At 41.3% G+C, this 22,953-nt stretch overlaps 1 protein-coding gene across 5 annotated transcripts in view; it reads left to right on the top strand.

Annotated features, from left to right (window-relative positions):
* Window positions 1-11,350, top strand: part of RBMS3 (RNA binding motif single stranded interacting protein 3) — a 658,929-nt gene extending 647,579 nt beyond the window's left edge. For 2 of the 5 annotated variants that reach the window (XM_036266544.1, XM_036266545.1), the window contains one exon: window positions 1,917-2,153. In XM_036266544.1, the coding sequence (XP_036122437.1) occupies window positions 1,917-2,048 (132 nt within the window). In that variant the 3' untranslated portion in view covers window positions 2,049-2,153. Of the gene's footprint in view, window positions 1-1,916; window positions 2,154-9,729 lie in introns of those variants that run through there. The other 3 variants (XM_036266543.1, XM_036266540.1, XM_036266541.1) reach the window with 3 other exon arrangements.
* The last annotated feature ends 11,603 nt before the right edge of the window (window positions 11,351-22,953 follow it).

Below are 22,953 nucleotides of genomic sequence, written 5' to 3' on the forward strand. Positions count from 1 at the left end.
GGGGTAACATTGTTTTATAACATATAAGTTTCAGGTGTGCAACATTATAATTCAACATCTGTATATACTACATGGTGCTCACCACCAAAAGTCTCGTTTCCATCTGTCACCATGTATTTGACCCATTTGTCTTTCTCCCATTCCCCCTCCCTCAGGTAACCATCAATCTCTTGTCTGTATCTACGAGTTTGTTTTTGTTTTGTTTGTTTATCTCTTTTGTTTTATATTCCACATATAAGTGAAATCATATAGTTTTGTCCCTTTTTGTCTGACTTACTTCACTTAGTATAGCACCCTCCTGATCTATCCATGTCGTCACAAATGACAAGATTTTGTTTTTTATGGCTGAGTATATTTCATTGTTTACATATGTACACCACGTCTTCTTTAATCCATTCACCCATTTGATGTGTGACAGATGTCTGCTGCTACCCAGGTTTGGGAAACACAGATGTTTAAGAGGACACTATCACGTAATTTAGGAACTCACAGACATCCAGTTTTTAAATCTTGTATGTGTTCCACACCTGTAGGCACCAAAGAATGTGTCAGTGAGTATTAAGCAGATTTTAATAGGATTTTCAGAGTTTTAATACTATTTGATTAAAACATATTTTCTTTGGTATATTTGGCTATCAAAAAGCACCTAGGACATTAGAAATTTATCAACCTGGACATTTAAACACAAATCTCTGCCACATATTTGCATCAGTCTATCTGGACACCAAAGGTGTACACTCATCTACAGAATTGGAGTATTTCAATGGCTATAAAATAATGAGACACATTTGACAGTATGGCTTATTGAAACCAGTCTGATTATAGTTAAGTGTGGGATTTAAAAAGAAGTCTTTCATTAAGATAAATAAAAATACACTCTGAAATATTGCCTTTAATTTATGTTTATAAGGAAAAACACTGATTCATATTCTATGTAAAAATGCTTACTGAAAATTCACCAATATCCATACAAGTAAATACTGGTGGAAGGTTCAGGAAAAAAAATGCACAACACCAAACAGTGTTAGGGAGAAAAAGATTGAATTAATATAAAATTTTCAGATTCTAAGGGACTCATGGATCTTTTGTGACAGAGCGCTGACTAAGAACTTTTGAAACCCAGTATCACAGCAGGTGTCCAAGGCTGTAAGTAAAACCAGGAGAGTATATTCAGACAGATGCCTTTTTTAGGCCTAGTAATTACCAAATAAAACCAACTGTGAGTCTCTGGGAACCAATATGCATCCCTAAAGATGACCAACTTTAGAAATTCATTCTTGTTAGCATCTGCGAGGATCAAGAGAATGAAAGAGGAAGAGAAAGAACAAATCAAAATTAAGGATGTTTGTTTGACTCTTTTCTTGAAACCTCTAAATGAATTCCAGGTCATATTGTGGAAAACAAAACAAAATAAAACACATCAAATTGCTGAAGGGAAACCTCCTTAACAGTATTCTTTAGAAAGAATTCCATACTTTGGTGTAGATTTTTATTAAGGTCAGAGTTCATTGCTTTGCCAGATCATATAGACATGGTACCGTGCAGTAGCCCAAGAAAATGCTGGAATATACACTTTTTGTAGAAATCCCACATGAATTTTTCATGAATAAATGACCATTTAGTGTGGTTGTATGCAACTATGATTTAAAAGTTCTAAGTATGGGCAAAATGATTTCTGACGAGTTGACTGCTCCAAGGACTTCTGATGGCGGGACTTCTTGTTGCACATTGAGGAGAATTTCTCAGCCCTTATCCAAATATGCTCTGTGGTTTTCCTTTGAGTGCTTATTGTGGCTTCATGTAGCTGAGTGCAATTTTTCTCAAGCCCAACAGAAGAGGGGTGTTCTCTACAGTCCACCTGAAGAGGGCTCTTTGCTGAAGCCAATAAAGCTTTGTGTTCATATTTGCTTCCTTAGGGTGTTGTTGCTGATACCTCTCCCCAGACAGTGGCACCTTCATCCCAGGACACCAGTGGTCAGCAGCAACAGATAGCAGTGGACACATCCAATGAACATGCATCTGCATATTCTTACCAACAGTCTAAGTAAGTCCGGGCTATACCGAGTTCTTTCCTTCAGGATCAGCCATCTTGACTTCAGTCTCTCATGTTGCACCTGTTAGCTTTTGCTGCAATACAGACCATCTCAAGCTTAGTGAAAAGCATTCATTTAGTTCATGATGACGCGGGTTGGCCTCAGGTGGATAGTTGACTGGACTTGCTCAAACATCTGGAACAGCTGCCAGTCCCTTTTGCAGCTGTGCTTCTCGGTGTTGGTTGGCTGTTGGTTGGCTGTTGGTTGAGTGATGGAAGTGACTGAGACACATGTTTTGATCCTTCAGCAGCCTTGTTCACATGGAAGTCTCAGAACTTGAAGAACAAGAGAGGAAGTCCAAGTGACCAACATTTTTCAATTCTGTTTATGACTCATTTGCTGCTACCCTTTTGGCCAAATGCCACGCCCAGGGTCCATTACGAAAAGGCTTAGATGCAGAAAGGAGCATCGCGGCCATTTTTACCACAAAAAACACAAACAAACAAACAAAACAAAGAATTTTTAAAAACCTACCATATGAACCCATGGAAAAACTCTAATATTCTAATATTTCCACATGAAACTAAATAGTCAGCCTGCATTTTGGTCTCCATTTCTCATTCTTAAATGAAAACAGTAACACTCTTTTTGCAGAGTTGCTTTGAACACCCAGTGAAATCATTAATGAAAAATGGTACTATGAAATACAGAACAATAGAGAGTAGAGTGTTATTCAGGAATAAATGGCAAAGCAAAAATCACATAGTCGTAATTACTCTTGAAAATCCTTAAATCACTTAAGAAAAGTGCAGTTGGCGTTGTGTTGAGTAATTATGTAGATTAAATTTGAGAAGTATTGAGTGAGACCAAAGAAATGAACAGAAGTTTAGTTCATATACAGATGTCTTGCCATGCAAACTATTCTACCTCATAGGTAACAATCAAAGCCCCAGTTAATAGAGAGTTCCAAGTGATCTGCTCTGTCTGCATAGTGTTGAGCCATTTCTTGATCATCATTTCTCATTACCTTCAATTCACATTTAGAGACTGGTTTGTTGTTGAAAGATTAATCATGGTAATGGAGTCTTCTATATGTGGTTTAGCTTCTAAAGTCAGTCCTTTGGATTAAATGTACTCAGAACATGACTTAACCTTACAAATATAAGGTATTATTATTATCATCATCATCATGATTATTACTATCACATAACAGCTTTCAGAGAAGATCCAGAGTATATCAAGCCTTTTTAAGAATTCATCTGTAGCCTGCGTGAATCACTTCGACACACATCAAACAATATGGTAGACTGTGGCACTAGGTTCCAAACGCATTGGCATTTTTGTAGTCTGCTCAGCAGATTGAATGGAGAAAGGAGAAGAGATTGGTGATGTGGAAGCACAGTGAGGGATGCTGGTGGGAGAAGAGAGAGACTATATCTGCCAAAATCATTTTTCAAGGCTTGGTGAGTAGGTGAAACTGGCTTGGCTGTTGGAAAGTGTAACGAGGAAACCAGTGATCCTAGATCCTTCTTGCTAATAGTTTAATGATGTCTGGGTAAATGATAAATAAGCTTTCATCACATTTATCCTCCTCCACTCTTGGAGTTTATTTTCTACTAGGAGTAGACTCAATCAATGGATCAATCAGTAGATAAACAAAAAGAAACCGAATTTCCAAGCAAACTGCTTAAAAAGATGCTTGTGATAGAAAGTGACTGTGTAGATACCAAAGATTTGTATCAGGGGAGGACTGTCATATAGGCCTGGTCTGAAAGATAATTAGAGGCTAATCTTGGAGAGCTTTGGAGAAAAAAACCTTCTTGACAGAGCAAACAGAAATTCAAAGATCCATAACGGGGACCTGAGGTTGAAGTGTGGTGGACAGGGCCACAGAGGGCAGAGTTGTAGGAGATGAAGTCAAGTAGGTTAGCTTGGATAGAGCCTTTGGTCCTTAGATACTTGACTTTGTGTTGAGTAGTTATTCTTAGTTTAATGCTAACTGAGCTAGAAAACCTTTGCAGGGATTTAAGAGAAGAAATGACAGGATTTTATAACTGTTTCAACAACTCAATTACCAAGTGGGTACAGACTCCCAGGTGTATCCTCTATTTGGCTGAGAGGGATGTATTTCGATGGAGGCTTTCAGGATGCAGATTTTCCTCTCTTGCAATTGTCCAGAACCTCCTCCTCTCCCTGCCTGACTGAATCAGCTTCAGCTCCCCTACTGTCAGCCCACGATGAGATGATGAGATGCTCTTTCCCCGCGTCCTCCCCCCTTGCCATGGTCATTGCATGATCCAATGGAGAGATGAGAACTCTGCCTGACCCAGAGAGGGCATCTCTGCCTCTCGTGGGTTCTGGGGAGTCCTCCAATCCACCCCGCATCTAGGCCCTGTTCACCTGTAGCACCTTATACAAGTGAGGTACTACGCAAAGAGAGGATCCGTGACCTCAAGAATTTACAGTCTAGTACAGGATTTAGATCTACACATGGACAAGATAAATAGACTGCAAGGGGGGAAAAATGAACAGGGCTCTTTTTTAAACCACAGAGGCAGATGAGATCCAATCGGGGCGTAGGGAGGCGTGACTTGTGGAGAAAGACTTGGAATTGAATGATCCTTATAATGAGTTCATTCAAAGAAGCTTTATTCCTTGAAATACGTGAGGAAGTCTGAATCTGACCTCATAAAAACGTTGTGTTCACGTTTAACACTGGAGGCACTGTGGTTATGTGCCTTGAGCCATGGATTCTCATGGTTGAATATGCGGAGCTCTCCACAGAAAATGAATAGCAAGGCTAGAAGTCCCCCATCCCATGTCCTCATCGGAGTAAAAGCATAGTACAACACTCACCAATGAAACAGTCACTCACGTTAGTTTCTACCATTTTTTGGAGGTAAAACGACGTCACCTCTGCTTTTGCTGCATGCAGGACCATATGTTACAGGACGTTCCACAGGATGGGCTCGCTGCTGCGACGTGACCGAGAGAAGCGCCCTGAAACATGGGACATTTCAAATGTGGGGCGTGTGAAAGGCACCGAATTGCCTTGCAGACTTTTTTTTTTTTTTTTTGGAGAGAGAGAGAGAGAAACATCGATGTGAAAGGGACACATCGAGTGGCTGCCACCCACACAACCCAACCAGGGCTGGGGACAAACTGCAACCGAGGTACGTGCCCCTAGCGGGAACCGAACCCGGGTCTCTCTGGACTGCAGGCCGATGCTCTAACCACTGAGCAAAACTGACCAGGGCCAGACATTTCTTTAAACCTGGAGAAAAATGTTAGCACGTCCTGTTTACCTTTTCAACTTCCTCTTTCCAACAGTGCTACAAAGTGTTAGGAGCGTTCGACTTTAAACAGCAAAACAATAAAATATTGAATAAAACAAAGACAGTATCCTAAGTCAAATAAATAGGTGGATGACAGCCACTTCTGAAATTTTATAAAAGGGAGAAATGAATGTGAGTCTGTCTTAAGCTTTTAATCAGTTTCAGCTAAGGGAAGCTGATCTGTGTGTTCTTAAGACATGAGATTCTTCAGAACCATTCAAGGAAGACACTGGGAATTGAGCTAAGCATCTGGGTCATACCAACACCTGGGTTCTTTTTTATTATATAACCATCGCTAGGAAACACTCGGGGATGCAAGAGAACCCACGCAGGCACTTATTAAAGAAGCATTCATCAAAAAGGAGGCACACAACAGTTTGTACCACTTGCTCTGTACACACCTGATACAGCCCCAGCTCTATTCTTTCAAATAATCAAAAAACACTCACCATGGGAAAATTCACTCAGGTCAGGTTCTATCATTTTTTAGAGGCAGAGCTACATTGTCCTTGTAAAGGCCACAAGAAATCGACTCAGACAGTCTTGTTTTGAGGCCAAGTCACAAGCAAAATCCCTGAAGTTACAGGCTACACATTTCTCTACAAAACTATCTTTCCTGTTCATGCGGAGTGCTGAGTATTTCTAAAATATTTTCCACAACCCGTATTACCTTGAGTACTCCAGATTTCACAAATGGCCGCTTATTTCCATCATCATTATGCTAATTGCCATGCCCTCTCTTTCATCAGGCAACCCATTTCTAACAATCATTATGTTAATTGAGATATGGACAGTTTAAAGTGCTTGTACAAACCTCTGGCCTTCCTCATTAAATGATGGCTGACCTCCTGTGGGGTGTGAAATTCTGATTAGGGTAGCTAGCCGCGTGCCCCTGAAAAGGAGTTTAACCCATCACACATATATTTAACATCATAATGTCTATACTAACGTTCTTTTAAAGTAAATTAGAAACATCACAGGGGAAGATTGCAGGATAAGTTTTGGGGACCTAGGTCAGTAAATATTGTAATGTTCCAAATTCTACTTTCCAAGCTGAAAAAAACAACAACAAAAAAAAACGTTTTGTGTTCATGCTTTTTCTTTTCTTCCATTGTTAAGAGACTATTACTGCAGAAAGGGACTCTGGACTCCTACCCCGAAAGACAAAAAAAAAAAGATAGCCTGTGGTTTATTTTAGTAGTTCCATGGGAATTCCGGGGCCTGCCTGAGTTATCGGTTTTTGCTTGTGCTATGTAGCAGACCTTAAAAATATGTACGAGTTGAAACCCAGGAGTCTTCAAGGGGCGTAGATTCTACTATGCAAACGTAAAAGCCTTGATTCAGATGCCATTCTTGCCACTGACTAGTTGTCACCCAACCCTCTGGAGTCTCCTTTTCCTCTTCTTTAGAGGGAGAGATTCAGTAGACCTCTGGCACCAAGGAGGGTTAACCGCGGCGCCCTGGCTCCCGGATTGGGCTGGGGAGGCTGCAGAAGCCGTGCTGGAAACTGCTTGAAGGAGGTGGAAATCTTCTTTGATTGCCGTTCCGGTCAAAGCTATTAGCACGCTAACGGCAGTGACCTCCTAGGGGCCAGACAAAAATTTCAGATGTTTTACTTCTGAAAGATTAGTGTGTCCTGCCCTCCTTGTTTGGAATTCTAAGAGTTTTATTTGTTTTAACATATTACATTATTAAAGAGGTCAAACAAAATTTGGCATTGTTTACACGATGTTGACTTTGATACTAATTTAAAAGATTACATTCTTTCAAAAACAGTGTTTTGTTTTTTTGGGATTGGATACCCTTCTTGGTGCCCTAATCACATGCTTGGTTTGCCTATGCGTAATCCAGGAGTGAGAGACTAGTGTGCAATTTTTCCTAAACTCTGGACCACAGAATCTGCTTTTCTGTGCGCGCGCACACGTGTGTGTGTGTGTGTGCGTGTGTGTGTGTGTGTGTATGGGGGGGGGGGGATATTGGAGGATGAGAAGGCTCAAAATGACTCTGATCTTAGACTCTAACTCTTGGTCTTCCAACATCTAAATGACCTTAGAAGGCCCTTATCTCAACCCCACACTGCAAGGTCTTTTTATTCTCAAGTCTGCTCTGGCTGACTGAACTGTCATGAACACCAATTCCCTATACATTGTAAGTATATTAATGATGTGCAAATCATATCCTTGATTACCACGTGTGCATGTCCTTTAAGCTTGTGAGTAATAATTCATTCGGTTTGCACAGTACTTTACAGTGTGCCAATAATTTTCATACTCATTATCTCCTTCCCACGAATACTTCTTAAGCTGCAACCATAATTATTTCTAAAATAATTTCACTGTCTAACTTGTTTGTAAAGATCGCAGGCTTGACATTTTAGAAAGCTTCTGTTTCATGGATATCAGTGCAATCCATAATTATTATTTAAATGTGCACTTTCACACCGAGAAGGTAGACAGGAGTGAATTCAGTTCTAATAAACAGCAACGCTTCTTCCCTTCAAACTTCAGCTAGCAACCATGACAGTGTAAAGTACAATCAGTTACTCCTCCTCATTTGTTTTCATGTGGCAGTAGGACTACCTGAAGGATCAAACAAGTGGTGGAAAAGGGCTAGTAGAAGCATTTGTGTAAGGTTATGAAATTTGACAATAGCTCCAGCCTAGCTCATAAGTATGGATGCTTCAAGACCATACACCTGAGCAGTGTGGACATTCTATGTCTGTGTAGTCCATTGAGACTGTTCATTGGGCAGCTCTTATTGACCTTCGTGGTACTTGAGGCATTTTCTGCTCAATGTACAATAATGCCAGAGTCGAACATGGGGGAAGGAGCAAAGAATAATCAAAGAAATAAACAAAAATGCAAAAGTACACAAGATAGATTTTTAGAGCTAAATGGAGTACGTCTACACTTTGCAAAGGTGCAGAGAGAGAGAGTAAACATATACTTGATTCCCATGACTACTACTAATAAAATGCCCTTTATTGTTACTGCTGTTATGAAAATTTAAATCGCAGTTCTCACTTTCTTGTGTAAACCAGGAAAAAAAATGTATTTCTAGAGACTTACACTATTGGTTAAAAATAGATACATTCAATTTACCAACTAGTCATTTTTCTTACATGATTCTAGGTACAAGTGAATCTGGATTCTAAGAGTCATAGCAGTCTCATATGAAGGTTTTTTTTTTTGCAAAGTAGCAAAAGAAACCCCTCTGGGTCACCCCAGGCTAACTCGCATATAGTTTAAAATGCCGCTGAGGGCTTTTTGTCAGTTTGAAAAAGGCCTGCTTCTCAGGTTGAATGCAGCCCTGCACCAGAGTTCATAGTTTGGGGAACAGACTAGGAACAGGCTGGAACTTAGTCCTACTGCAGCCCTCAGCCATGCCTCTTGTACAGTGCACCCCCTGTACGACCATACCCAGCAGCCCTGAGGTTCTACTAAATTAAGCAACTAGGCATCAGAAGAATCTGCAAAGCACTAAGGGAAGAGCCCTTCACCTACATACATAGGACCTCTAGATGTTCAAAGATTCTTCTTTTTATAGACCACCCCTGATATGATTTAGCAAAATTCTAATCTGTGGGTGGAAAAGCTAAGCGTCGAGTCAACCCACTAGAAGCTCAACCCTTCAACACAGATGGGACGGCAGCAGAAGACATTGTTTGGGCTGGGCTAGGCGAAGTGCATATAGTAAGAGCGGCATTTGTCTAGTTAAACACCTATTGCGTGCCTACCACTCTGCCAGACTTCTGGAAGGTATAAAATACAGTCTTGATGAGGTGAATGAGCAAGGAAGAAGAGAAGAATAAGAGGAAGAGCGCCCCAACCCCATTGCCCTGTAATGGCCGTACTTAATTACCTAGGACAGTAAAGCTAATGCGAACACACTTGGTGAACACTGTAGGTGACATACAGCCCATTGCTGCATCTTGGTGTGTACCAGGGACTCACACATTTGTTGACTGAGCGAACGGTGGATCCCAGGGGAGTTATGAAGGGATAGAATCACTCAAAGAATTTCTAGGAAAGTTACAGCATCAGCAAGGCCACAGAAAAGCAGGTTCCATTCACAAAGGGAGTATTTTTTATCGGGGTGTATTTGTACTATTTATTCCTTCAGAATGGAAAGGTATTCTTGACCTATAAGCCTTGATCGTTAATGTGAACATACTTTCTGGCTCACATATATGTTTGTGTGAAAGTGGCAGAGTTTAATCGGCCCAATATGCTTTCACAACGTTTGATGACTGCTCTTTTTAAAGAGCTTGGTAGCTTTTAAGAGGCCTCCCTGGGAAAGAGCACAGAAGGTTTCAAAGTTGCTTTGATGTAATAACCAGTCTCATTCCATTGTTTCCACAGACCATAAGCAAGACTGAAGAATGTCTGTTCGAAACTTTGCCTTGAATGAAGAGACTTCATTGAACAAGAAGTTGGCTCCCAGGTTGCACAGGTGTCAATGGAATGCTTTCTTTCTTTCTTTCTTTTTTTTAATTTTTAATTTTGTACTTTACCCAACGAAAAACAAAGCATTTTGTGTGCTGTGCAAATGGGTCCTTCACGTGGTCTGACTTTATTTTTTGCCATCATTTTTTAAATTAAAGTAAAAGAAAAAAAAAATCCCAGAAGAGGAAAAACAGCAAAACAAAAACATGGAAGGTTCACATTTTATCTGGAAGAACATTTGAAGTCAGAATTTACCTGAAGGTGTAGATAGATTTTTTTTTTTTAACAGAAAATCTGATGTCAAGAGGTGGACAAGCAGAAATGGAAACAAATTGTCTTCCTCAGTAATTAAGCTATTCTTTCTTTTTTTTTTTTTCTTCTTGTTTAAATGTGGGTTGTTTTTTTAATTTTTTTTCTTAGAAATATTTAGGTAAGGTTTATCTTGAATCTTAATTGCCTTAATTTTAAGGACGTCAAAGGCTCTCGAGGCAAGCTGTCAACGTCTTGTTAAAAAAATCAAGAAAGAATTGAAATATTGTGCCAGTTTTCACTGGTACGAGAAGCTTAAGACTCTGAGTTTTTAGGGTGAAAAAAAAACTGTACAGTTTAAAAGAAAATGTTTTTCTTCATTTGAAGAAAATTAGTTGATAAAAGAAACCATGGCAACGGCAAGAATTGGAAAAATGCTGGGACTTTTCATGAACTTTGTCTTAAGTGTTGAACCATTCTAGAAGGCTAAAACATTTTATGGTAAAGTTATTAAGATTGGTTTAAAAACAACTGCATTAGAAATAATGCGTGTTTGGGGGGGCAGAATGCAGATTTTTTTAATTTACAAAGCGTGATTGCTAGCGAAAGCATTAGTGCTTTTTATCTGCAGTCTTTTTTATGAGCTTTACAAAGTTTTTAGTCAGCTTTGCTTGTCACATTGCAAAACCTAGCTTATGAGCATTAAAAAAAAAACACAAAAAACTTAAGTAGATAGGAGCTTATGGTCAAAAGTGCAAAAACAAAACAAACAAACAAACAAAAAAACAACAAAAAAAGCAATAGATAGAGAAATTGTTGACAATTTCTGTAGTCTTTCCTAGTTGTGATCAAATTCAGCCTATGGATGGCCTATTTTATACCAAAGATGAAGTGGTACCCTATTGCAGTCCAGAAGATAGAGGTTGTTTTTCTTTACTTTTCTTTTAAAATTTTTATTTGACCGACATGGCCGGACCAGTTCTTACTTTGTTGTTTGTTTAAACTACCTTCCACTGGTATTTTACATACTGCCAAAAAAAAAAATTTTTTTTTTGTACATTTGTTGTCAGTAGAAGCTTGCCCCTGCTGTGATCATGGATGCCAAGGGAGAGAGCCCCGTGGCCCTGAATTCCACGAGCTTCTCCTGTTCCTCGCCAGCTCTCGTGAATAGTGGAACCTGTATTGATGGCCACCAATAAGCTAAAACACTTTTTTAACAGGTTGACATTTCTTTTTGTGAATCTTGAATGAAAGACACTTCCTGAACCTGGTCTGAAGGGTCACTTGTAAAAAAAAAAAAAAAAGGCTTAGTGATATTCTGTTAAGTGGTGAGAGGTCTCCTGAAAAGGTCTCATTGTATTTGTAACAATAGTCTTCCTTCAGCCAATTCCAGCACCTCCTGATTCTGTCTTTGCACCTTAGTTTTTGTCATCATCCACCATGAATGGTCACCTTGATTCTGCAGTGGGAAGGGATAGCTTCTTTTTGCCCTTTTTTTTTTTCCATATCCTGGTGTTGTCAGAAGAAAGACAAAATAGACCTTTTTATTTCAGTTTAACTCTCTGAGGCAAGTAGGACCAATACGGTTGAGGGTTCTACTAGTGGAATTTAGGTAAGATTTTAAAATGCTAGTGGACAATCAAGAAATTATATGAAATTATTTATATTAATAAGAACCAAAACAATTGGGTTTGATCCATCATTAAAGCCAAAGGAGATATATTTGCATTGAGAATGATGCAGACCTTTCTCTAAAATGAATTAAGTGGATGTAACAAATGTCTCTGCATCTTCGGTTCATGAAATCCATACCCCCCACCTGCACAGTTTCACCGGAAACTAAGGACAGGGGAACTCTGTCCATTGAACTACGCCCTGGAATTGCTTTCTGAATGGATTATTAGAATCGAATAAGTGACCCTCTTTCCACAAACTGAGTCATAGGAACCTGTCTTAGTCTAGGAAGAAGAGGGGCATGCGTTAAGTGCACTGTCAAAGCAGAGTAGGCTTTTAAAACTTAACAAAAATTAAAAGATAAATCATATTCCCATGAGGTCAACATGAGTAATGAGTTTGACTCCTATGAACATGTCAATTGTTCACTCTTTATAACCTACAAACAGAAGCCTCGCGTTGACATTGACCTGGTTCTCTCATTTGCAACACCATGTCTTGGAAATTCAAATCTAGAGAGTGACTCCATATCCTTGTGGTCAAATTTGAGGTGAAAATAGAGCCAAGAAAATGTAACATGCTACAGAGAAATTCGAACGGGTTGCACCCATCCTTATGGTTTTCCATGCTTTCGAGAGAATCCTAGGTTTCTACTTTCTTCTGTTCCATCCTTCAGCCTCTCATGTATTTTAAGGGTGGTGCTTAAGTTTTATCTTTGAGAAGTGGACCCCAAGTTTCAGGGGGTATCAGCAAGCATGTATGGAAACTGTATTTTCTGTTTCTTTTTTTCACTCTCTAAACTCTTTGTATAAATAAGGATTATCCTGGGCATAATTCATTTGAATATGAAACCAACATGCTTTCTTTTGTTTCTGTAAAAAAAAAAAAATTAATGTAATACAAAGAAAGTCTCATTTACACAATCAAAAATGAGGCTAAGAGGTAGCTACCATGTGGCTGATGAATGTGCCTAGGTAACTTCCTGTTTCTATTCAAAACTACTGCTTTATTTATACATTCAGAAACATTTTTTTCAACAATGAAATTTCAATGATCTCAATTTTTTTAAGCCACTTCAGGCAAAAGGAAATTACCTGTCATTTTATGTATCCATGTGTGTTTTTTGTGTTTGGATTTTTTATAACATGCCATTCTATGAAATATCTTATTTCAATCAAAAACAAGAACAAAGAAGGAAAAAATGCACATGTTCACATTTGCATCTGTCATCTTACCTAATAATTGTTTTTAAAAGTCATGTCTGGGGGGAAAAGCATCAACAGGTAAACAGCATTGCATTGTATTAAAAAGAAAACAAACCAAAACATGTGTTCAGTGTGTGCGGACATCAGAATCCTAATTTAATCAACAAAAGATATTTTGGATATTTTAATCCTATTTTGGCCTGTAATAATTTTTTTTTTAAGTATCTGGTTCACCCGGTTTTAAAGCATTTATTCACATATTCAATTTTTCCTTTCAATTTTAATTGCCAAAACTTAACCTAAACATTAGGGAAAAAACTAAAGCCAGAATCCAAATGGGATAAACACCATCTCATCCAAACTCTAGTAACATGGGCAGTGGAGGAGTGCTGTTTTTTTGCTTTTTGTTGACTTTGTTTTTGTTTTTAAATAAGGATGAGGTATTGTCAGGGGTGGCAAAGTAGGCCTCGTGGCTGGGGGCTCCTCAGTGCATGGCCATGTCTCCTGACGATGTCATAGACCCCAAGGGGATTAATGTGATACTCGCAGGGTCTGGTGACTGTCCTTGAACATTGGCACGTCTTGAGTTTCCCAAGTGACATGATATTCTAAAACAAAAAAAGTCCTCTAGCCGACTCCCGTTTGATCAGGGTTCGTTTGTTTCCTTGGTAGATGTCAGTTGTTCAGGTATTGTCTCCGTTCTTCACTTGAATCAAATCTTCCTGTGACCTCAGCGGATCTGCCACATTTGACAGCATATATGACTCACCTTCACCCTTTTCTAATGAAAACCTACGTGGTGTGAAGAGCACTCATGTTGGAGATGGAAGGGTGTGAGCAGCAGGTGCAAAAACGCTTTAAAATGCTTTTCAATTCACGTAAGACCAAAAAACACGCAAACGTTTCATCTGAATAATTGGGATGCCATTAAATACCTATGTCCCTTTGCCAGTGGCCTGAAATCTCCATTAATGAAAAGTGAGGTTTGATTTAAATAGGACCTTCACAATTGAGAAGTTTCAATGCGCTGTCTAGACAGATTATAATGTGAGGAAGAGACTAAAAATACATTTGACAATTCAGTCTCATGCTTCATTTGAGCACACAAACCACTGCAGATGAGCTGAGAAGCCGAGAGAAATTCTTAAGTGGATTTCAGTGATGGATGTTTTCATGTGATATAAAATCCAATGAACAGATAATACTGAGGTATGTGTAGAACAACATTGAGCCCATTTGAGGATCGCTTCAAAACAAAGTTAAAACGTGTCACGGGCCCTCGATCTCTGTCCTCTTGTCGGCCATCGGGAGTCAAGGATGAGACCTGGTGTTCGTGTTTCGGTGGCTGCCGTGCTCCGAAATCCGGGCTCACTGAGACCGCCGCCGTCCCTGCACTCGGGGGGCTGCTGACACTGCAACAGGTCGTCGATTCTGTACACGGCCCCCTCCTGGGGCGGACTGATGATGAGATTCATTAATGAGCCGGTTCGTTTTGCAAATAGCACCCACTGTGGCATTGGAGGACAGGCGAGTCTAAGTCAAATTGAACAGTGTTCACCCGAATAGTTGTAAATACACAATTAGTCTTTTCATCCGAATGCTCTGGGTCATGGCTGTCCTTTGTAGATCACGTGGTTCAGGAAATTACAAAACCTAAATGTCAGATCCCCGAGTGGCCCCCCAGAAACCTCTAACGATGTAGGGCATGAAGCTCACCCCAGACTGTTGATATCTTTTATCTGTTTTATACCCCAATACATATGCTCACACACACACACACACACACACACTCACACACTCACACGATGCTGGCTTCTCGATATTCATTTCGTTGTATTTCTGGGAGGGAAAATGGTTTCAAGAAATGCTGCTTCCGCTCCGGGAGTGTTGAGCTGAAGCAGAGGGTGAGACAAGCTTGGGGCCTGCAGGAAGGACCGCGGGCCCGGGTCTCACGTTCCTTCCATGTTGTTCACTCCGGTTAGGAACCACCCCGCGACTGAATCTTGCAGAAATGCCATCCCTCTCAATTTCTGAAGGGCTAATTATCTGTTTTGTGGATTTCTTTTGTCTTTTCTTTTCAACTATTAGGACTTGGGGTCTATTTCCTTTTTCTAATGTGTCACCCTGAGGGTGGAAAAAGGCTTCGTTGGAAATAAATTTACATCAGTCTATCTTGCTTTTTGTTAAGTATTGGTTTATTGGAGGAATGGAAATCACTTTTAAGAATTAACGTCAGAGCATTATATACCACTGAATTTTTATTACCCATGATGTCCCTTTCTCATCCACCACAAATAATTGAGAGTTGGCTGTATTCTTGCAGAATATAAAGAAAGGAAAACACTAGCCGAGAATTTGGCTTCCCTCAAAAGAAAGCTGTTTTGGTTTCATTCACGTTTGAAGCTTGAACCAGTAGAAAAGGTCAACTCAAAATTCAGTTATGAGAATATAATAGCAGCTCTTGGTTAAATACACACTCTGATCCCTATCTTAAATCTTTCACCACCACTCCTAAAAAGTTCATTGTTTTAGGGTCTTCTTTGCCTTTGCATTGCTTGTTAAGGCTGAATGACCTTGACACATCAGTGGATTTATTTAAATAACCATTTTTTTTTTATTTCAAAATTAAATAGTGTCCAAAGTGTAACTTCAGGATTATGCTTTGCATTTTGAACCCTCTTGTCCTGGATGATTAAGAAAGATGCTTTGTCCTCCTCCCTAAATGTGTTACTTCCTCAGATATCAAAAGGGAATGATTCTATCCTTTTCAGGAACTGAAAATACTATTTCAAGGAGACACTTGAAAAAAAATGTTCTCCATTATGGAAATCAATGCTTTCATTTCTTTAAAAAGAAGAAGAAGGAATTGGAATATTCATTTCAAAAATATATAGGTAAAAGTGTACTTGCTATGAAATACTCAGTTTCTTTAAAAAAAAAAAAAAAGTGGGACACAGCTTCTTTTAAAACTCTTGTTTCAGGCCATATTTGACTTCATGGAACTGCCGGAGCATCTTTAATTTTGAACTTAATTTCAGAGCATTGTGTGCTGCTGTCTCCGACCGTCTGGGAAAGTTCTGTAATTCTATGGTGTTTCTGGTTTTATTTTTAATATTTTCATCTGTACCACAGTCAAATTAGCTACCATTTCCCCCATTCCTTGGGCTTTCTGTAGATCAGTGGATGTTAGGTTTAAACTTCTGTTTTCTTTGATGAAGCTTTCAATAAAAAATGAAAATAAAACCAACCAAGTAGGGCTCTTGTGTTCTTCTTCATTCTTACAGAGATGGGTTGGGGGAGGGGTGGGAGGATGTCTGTACATACTAAGCATACTGCTGGCTTCCTAAAGGATCCCTCCAAGAACCATCTGTGGAAACAAAAGTGAGAAAGGAGGGAGCATTCTGTTCATGCAAAGAGGCATGAGAAAATCACTCTTAGACCATTTACATCTTCCTAGGACCTCTCACACTCTTCCCAGTTTTTAGGCTTAGAGATTCAGCGATCATCCAGCTCCTACATCCAAACCTGCCTAACCCTCGCAACCCCTTGGTGCATCTTGTGTGAAGGCCAGGAAAGAGAGAGTCATGCAGCACTAAAAACATTTTGTTTGACACCTGTGTTTTTTATCCCTGCAAAGGATTAAATCCCAGGTCAACTGAAATCAGCTGTGGGTGGCTATGGTCAGCAAATAATCAGAAACTATATTTCTCTGGTCCAGAGCAATCCAAACTAATTCGAAACTCATAATCAAGGACCAAAAATATGCTGTGCTTTAATATGCATTGGCTGTATTGTTTAAGAATATTTCATCTTACTCTATCTAGAAGACAGGAAAACAAATGAGATGAATAAAATCAATATGATGTGTTAAACACAACAAAGTAACCTTTAAGAAAGATAAAATAATTAGAGCATGTGAGTGTAAAAAAAAAGAGACCAAGAAAACACTATAGATTTATGATGTACTAAATATACACAAAGCACCCTGTAGTCATGATACACTAAATTTACATGAGAAATACGAGGCATTCGGTAGTTTTGAGGTCTTCCTGAGGTCATCCTCTAACCCACGGCAGCTCATCCAGGGAGCAGGTGAATTTCCGTTCCTTGCCTTCCTGCTCTGAGAGGGAGCGAGCACGTTTCGTCGGCTCCTTCCTCCTGTTGCCTGCCTTGCTCAAACCCAGACTCTGGTGCTCGTAGCTCACCATGCGCGGGAAAGGACGACGAAGCAGAGGGAGGAGCAGGAGACGGGAGCACTGCAGAACATTCGGCCCGCGCGGTCCTTGCACGCCTCTTGCACGCTGCCTTCAATGAGCTCGCCTGCCCCATGGGTTCCCCCTTGCTTCTGGCCGTGGGCTTGACGTTGATTGAACAAGCCCTGTGCTTTCAGCAGGCAGTGTGGGTCAAAGCAGGTGTACAGTTGTTGAGATGGCAAATGATACAATAATTAATAAATGATACAAGGGTAAACGCTGCTTCTCATACAACTGTACACTTACGTTAGCCCCACCCTGTGTTGGTTTGGCCCGTGCCCCGCCTGTTCCATGACCTGGAGTATGACTTGTACCTGGAGGCTACCGCTGCCTCAAGGCCATGTCCCCTGTGACATCTTCATGCTCTAGACTAAAGGACCTAAGAGGGTGTAGAGAGAGCTAACCCACCAGTGCCCAGGTTCTGAGAGTGTGTGTATCCTTTTTATACGAGTATCTGTCCACCGGGTACTTCTTGGCAGAGAAGGAAGTTGGAAGAGATGCTGAAAGAACAGAATTACTGGAGAGTATAAGAAAATAACACCGAAATAGAGATTTTGAATTTAATTTTACCCACATTCTATCAGAGGTTTTTTCTTTTAATTGTTCTTTTATGTTGACCATTTGTATTTTAGGAATTACAGGCATTTACAAAGATAATAATACCACCACCACCCATATGCACAACATTTTTGCAGGGCATTTGGGAACACTCTGAAATGCATCCATGGACTTTTGGTAAAAAAAATTCTTTGCTTCAATATATGAAAATAAAAGAAAGAAGAATAAAGAATGAAGGAAACACGGCCTCCTTTGTATGTATATGTGTATCTGTATATATATATATATATATAAATACACATATATATATATAAAACCATGATTTCTTGACTTCATATCTATGTATTTTTTTAATGTTTTATCATTTTTCTCCCAAAGAGCTCAATGTTGTGTCAACTCTCAATCGTTCCAATAAAGTTCACATTTAGTAATGTTTTTCTAAAGGGATGCTGACAAAGATAACTCTTTCAGCAGCTCTCCAAACTTAGTGAAGTGAAAAGTAGTACAGCTCAAACTTATCTCTGAGGAATTGAGGATTTCTAAATTTTCTGCAAAGGAGTGTCATTTACAACATGGATGGAAACGTTTCTCATATATCAAAAGACTGCCTTTTCATTTAAACCCCCAGAGACACAGGGTGCATCTTCCTTCTGAGAATCTGTCTCCGCCCTTAGGATGATGCCGGTTACTGTTGTGATAAAGTGGCCACCAGGTGGCGCTGCTGCATTAGTCGCCAGTGGATTCCAAACCCGGATCCCAGATTCTGTATCCCCAAACAAAACCAGTACCCTGAGGGACTGCTGTGAGAGCCACAGTCACCACCACTGAGCCTTCACTATGTGCCCGGCACTGGGCCATGTGCCCACGTAGCTGGGTTCACACAACCCTCACAAGAGTGCTCTGGGTAGGTACTGTCATTGTCTCCATTTTTCAGATGAGGTTTGGAAAGTTGGGCAACCTACCCAGGGACCTACATCTAGGAAGGGCGAGAGTGTACTTTGAAAAACATATCCCGTATCTCAGCCTCTGGGTTCTAAGGTTTCGTCTTCTGCAATGACTGAAAAATGCCAATGTGGAGGACATTTTTTTAATTTTTATTATTTTTTTTCTTTGTTGATATTAGAGAGAGAGAAAAAAATCAATGAGAGAGAACATCGATTGGCTGCCTCCTGCATGCCCCCCACTGGGGATCAGCCCCACAACCTGGGCATGTATCCTGACTGGGAATTGAACCGGTGACCTCTTGGTATATGGGTTGACGCTCAGCCACTGAGCCACGCCAGGCCACATTTTTTTTTTTTTTTAATATCTTTCCCAAGGTCATCCCACTTGGTCTGAGACTACATGACCTCTGAAGAGGAGGCTATTGGACATCATTCTAATCATCTTGGTCACAGAAACGCAACACAATTCACATTTTCCATCCCAGAAATAACTGGCTGTTTCCATCATCTCTGTGATTTGTTCTGGAAGGAAAAAGCCTATCTACCAAATACATAGGCTTAACTTTTCATTGACTCATTCATTTAACAGTGCCTGGCACAGGGACACTCCATAAATATTTGAATGATGCCAAGATAAAGGAGACAGGTTCTTGTTTACAAAGATGTCCTGCTCTAGTGGACAGGGGCTATGACAGCACCTGGAATGTGAACTAAGACCAGGGAACGTTTTGAGCAAAGCGCTTAACCTGTTCATGGCCGGATGCCAAGTGGATGGGGACGCAGCCTGGTCTGAATGCGGTCAGGTCTCCTCCCACCCGCACACACGGAAGATCTTCCAGGCCCCTTGCTGCGGCTCTTTTCCGAGCAGATGCTTCATGGCTGCCCTTTTCCCAAGTCATCTGGAGCACCCACAGTGAGGGGAGGAGAATCAGCTATGCTGGTCATAGCTCTAGTGACAGCTACTGTTTATTACCACTGATCTTTTCATAATCATGCGAGGGAAGTGCGGGCCGCATCTTGAACATGTGGGGACTGGGGCTTGAGAAAGTCACACGACTCGGCCACGTTTCCATGGTGCAAGCTTTGGACCAGCTACATACAGAGCTGAAGATTTTCCTCTTGTGTGGTGCTGGGTCCACTGACCTGACTTGAAGGGATTCATTTCTTGTCCCAAATAACTTTTCTATTATCTGACATTTCACCGTTATCATTTTATTCTTGATTATATATATATATATATATATATATATATATATATGGAAAAGTACTGAGCAGGCATGGAAAAGATCTGGGAGTCTCATTTTAGGTATGTCATCTGCACCCCCCACACCCCGCCCCTAAGCTCCGGCTTCTTTGTCACAATGCATACTTTTTACTTCTCACAGTGGTGATCCGGATACAATGGGCAATGAGTCGATCATGTGCAAATCCTCTAATAATTGTAAAGCAATCAAAAGCAATACCTGATTTTAATTTTTCAGTTCTGAACTTCCCCTTAGAAGCACAAGAGATTCCTGTGAAAGGAACACCTGATAGTCAAGGGCACAATGAACCTCTGAGAAGATGGAAGAAGACAAGAGTCGAGCCGAGGTTAACAGGCAGCGACTTGGCAATGCTGCGCGGATTCTGGAGGCTTAGAACCATGTGCTCCGAGGCCACAAGAACAAGAGCACAGAGACTGAGCTGCTGCTTGAGCCAATGCTGCTTGAGCCAACCCTCTCCACAGCTTCAGATGATAACCCTTTAAAATCACCCGATCCACAGACACACTCCGCCTTGTTGGAGCCTCCAACACAGCGTCCTGTAATCTAAAGGCAGCTGCTGACAGAGGGGGCCAGGTCTGAGCAATCAGGTGTGATTACTCTACATGGGAACTGCAAACAGGATTGAAGAATGGGGGTAGAATCTTCTGCAGATCCCAAGTCCATAAGGTATGTTTACCCCGAGGTGTAGATGGGATGAGAATAGTCACACCAATAAACAAGTTGCATCACACAAATTCCTCCAAGACAAGTGATTGTCATTAGAAAATAAGAATGAGATCCAGCCCGGCTGGCGTGGCTCAGCGCTTGCAAGTCGACCCCTGCACCAAGAGGTCGCTGGTTCGATCCCCGGTCAGGGCACATGCCCAGGTTGTGGGTCCGATCCCCAGTGGGGGGCCTGCAGGAGGCGGCCAATCAGTGTTCTCTCTCATCGATGTTTCTATCTCTCTCTCCCTTTCTATCTCTCTAAAAATCAATAAAGAAAAAAAAAATTTAAAGACTGAGATCCAGCCTTTGACGTATCTGAGAAAGTCGAAGGAGTGTGGGGGAGTGGTGGTAAAATACTCCGCAGCTCCGCCTCTTCCCTGCTGCCTTGGCGCCCCTCCCTCCCGGTCTGCTGTCTCAGCGTGGACTGGCTTTGTTTGTTTTTGTTTTTTTTCTCTTTCCTAAAACACAATAACGTCATAAAGAATCATGCATACATTATACATGATCAATGCAATGCTTTTCACAAACTGAATACACAGGGGTAACCAAGAGACAGAATGTCAGGCTCCCGGAAGGCGTGGTCTCCCATGCTCCTTCTATCCATTCTGCAACCACCCCCCCAAGGTAATTATCTTGAACTCCAACAACCTGCAATGATTTTGCGTGACTCTTACTTCATATCAATGCAGGTGGCTTGGCCTTTAGAAGGTCAGTGTTCTGCATGAAGACAGGACCAACAATTTTGCTTGTGTTTCGAGCCCCAAGGTATCTATCTATCGTTCTACACGTAAGGTTACATTATTCAAGTTGTAAAGATCTTTCGTTTCAGAGATTGTGTGAATTCTCGTGATAGCCCCATTCAATGTTTAACATCCTTTATCGCTAAGAAACACAGCAAAAGTCCTAAACGGAATGTCTTGAGAGAGTCCAGGCACATTCTTAAAGCAATAGCTAAGGCCCCAGGGAAGGCTGGGTCAAAGGCTTCCCTGAAGGGGTGCTAGCACCTCACGCGTTCAGACACTGGGTGACATGGGTAGCCCGTGTCAGACTTCACTAGGAGGCCACCCAGAGCCCGAAGTTAGCCACACACCACTGTTAACACGGGCGCGGCATATGGGGTAAATTAAACGCATGCCCAGCACCAGAAGTGGCAACTTCTTTGGCTTCTGACTGTAACTTTAAATTGCTTGGGGCTTTCCGTTCTGGGGAGATTTTGCTCGCACCTCCTTTCCTCCTTCCTGCCTCTAAACCTTTCACACCAGCTGGAGATCAACCAGGTCTCTTTACCGCGTTCCCCAGGTGTATGCTTTGGGGTTGATATAGCATTTGGGGTGGAGGGATTAGTACACACAGCACTTTTACGACTATGGTCCCAGGAGAAGGAATCACAGCCTTTGGGGATCAGTGTAAAACGACTGCTTTGGTGAACTCAGCAGCTTCTAAAGTGTGCGTTGTGCTTTAAATATTTTGCAACTGACGTTTCTGCGGGTTTGGATTGAGTCTAGGTGGCAGGGATGTGGCTTTCACCAGGATTCCCGCCCCTCCTTCATGCTGTACTGATTGTGTTGGGTGGACCCTGCCTCTCGGTCCCTGTCCCTGATGGCAAAGGACTTCCAGCAATGTTCTAAGGCATACCTGTGTGTTTTACTCTTCCCTACAGATTAACTTCTCCTCTTCCTCCTCCTCCTCCTCTTCCTCCTCCTTCTTCTTTTTCTTCTTCTCTTCCTCTTCCTCCTCCTCCTCCTTCTTTTTCTTCTCCTCTTCCTCTTCCTCCTCCTCCTCCTCCTTCTTCTTTTTCTTCTTCTCCTCTTCCTCCTCCTCCTTCTCCTTCTTCTTCTTCAACAACAAATATTTTATCTGTAACACAGCTCAGTTCCCATCACTTTGAAACAGCATAGAAGCAGGAAAGAGACCGGCTGCCAACATCATTTCGTCCAAGGAGGAACTCGTGCCTTGCAGGACAGCAAGCCCACCTCCCTCGGAGACCCCTGCCCAGGACTGAACTAACAGGCCAGCAGGTAAGCGGGATGCGGACGCCCAGGCCTCGGTGCTGTCGCCCCCAAAGGCCTTCCCACCCCTTGACTTCCAATCAGTCCAGCCTCTGAGCCACCAGGGAACTTCCTCTGTGGGGCAATTAACAGGAGGTTAAGTGTTCTATAAGGAAAGAAGATACTCTGTGAAAATCTATGGTTTTAAAACAGTGTTAAAGTGACATCCCCACACCTGACCCTAATCAGCAATGACAGCTCTCCCTGTGTTCGCCGCAGACGCGGGCGCTGTGGCGGTG

Source organism: Molossus molossus, unplaced genomic scaffold, assembly GCF_014108415.1.
Source record: "Molossus molossus isolate mMolMol1 unplaced genomic scaffold, mMolMol1.p scaffold_m16_p_18, whole genome shotgun sequence".
In the NCBI taxonomy this organism is placed as follows: Eukaryota; Metazoa; Chordata; class Mammalia; order Chiroptera; family Molossidae; genus Molossus; species Molossus molossus.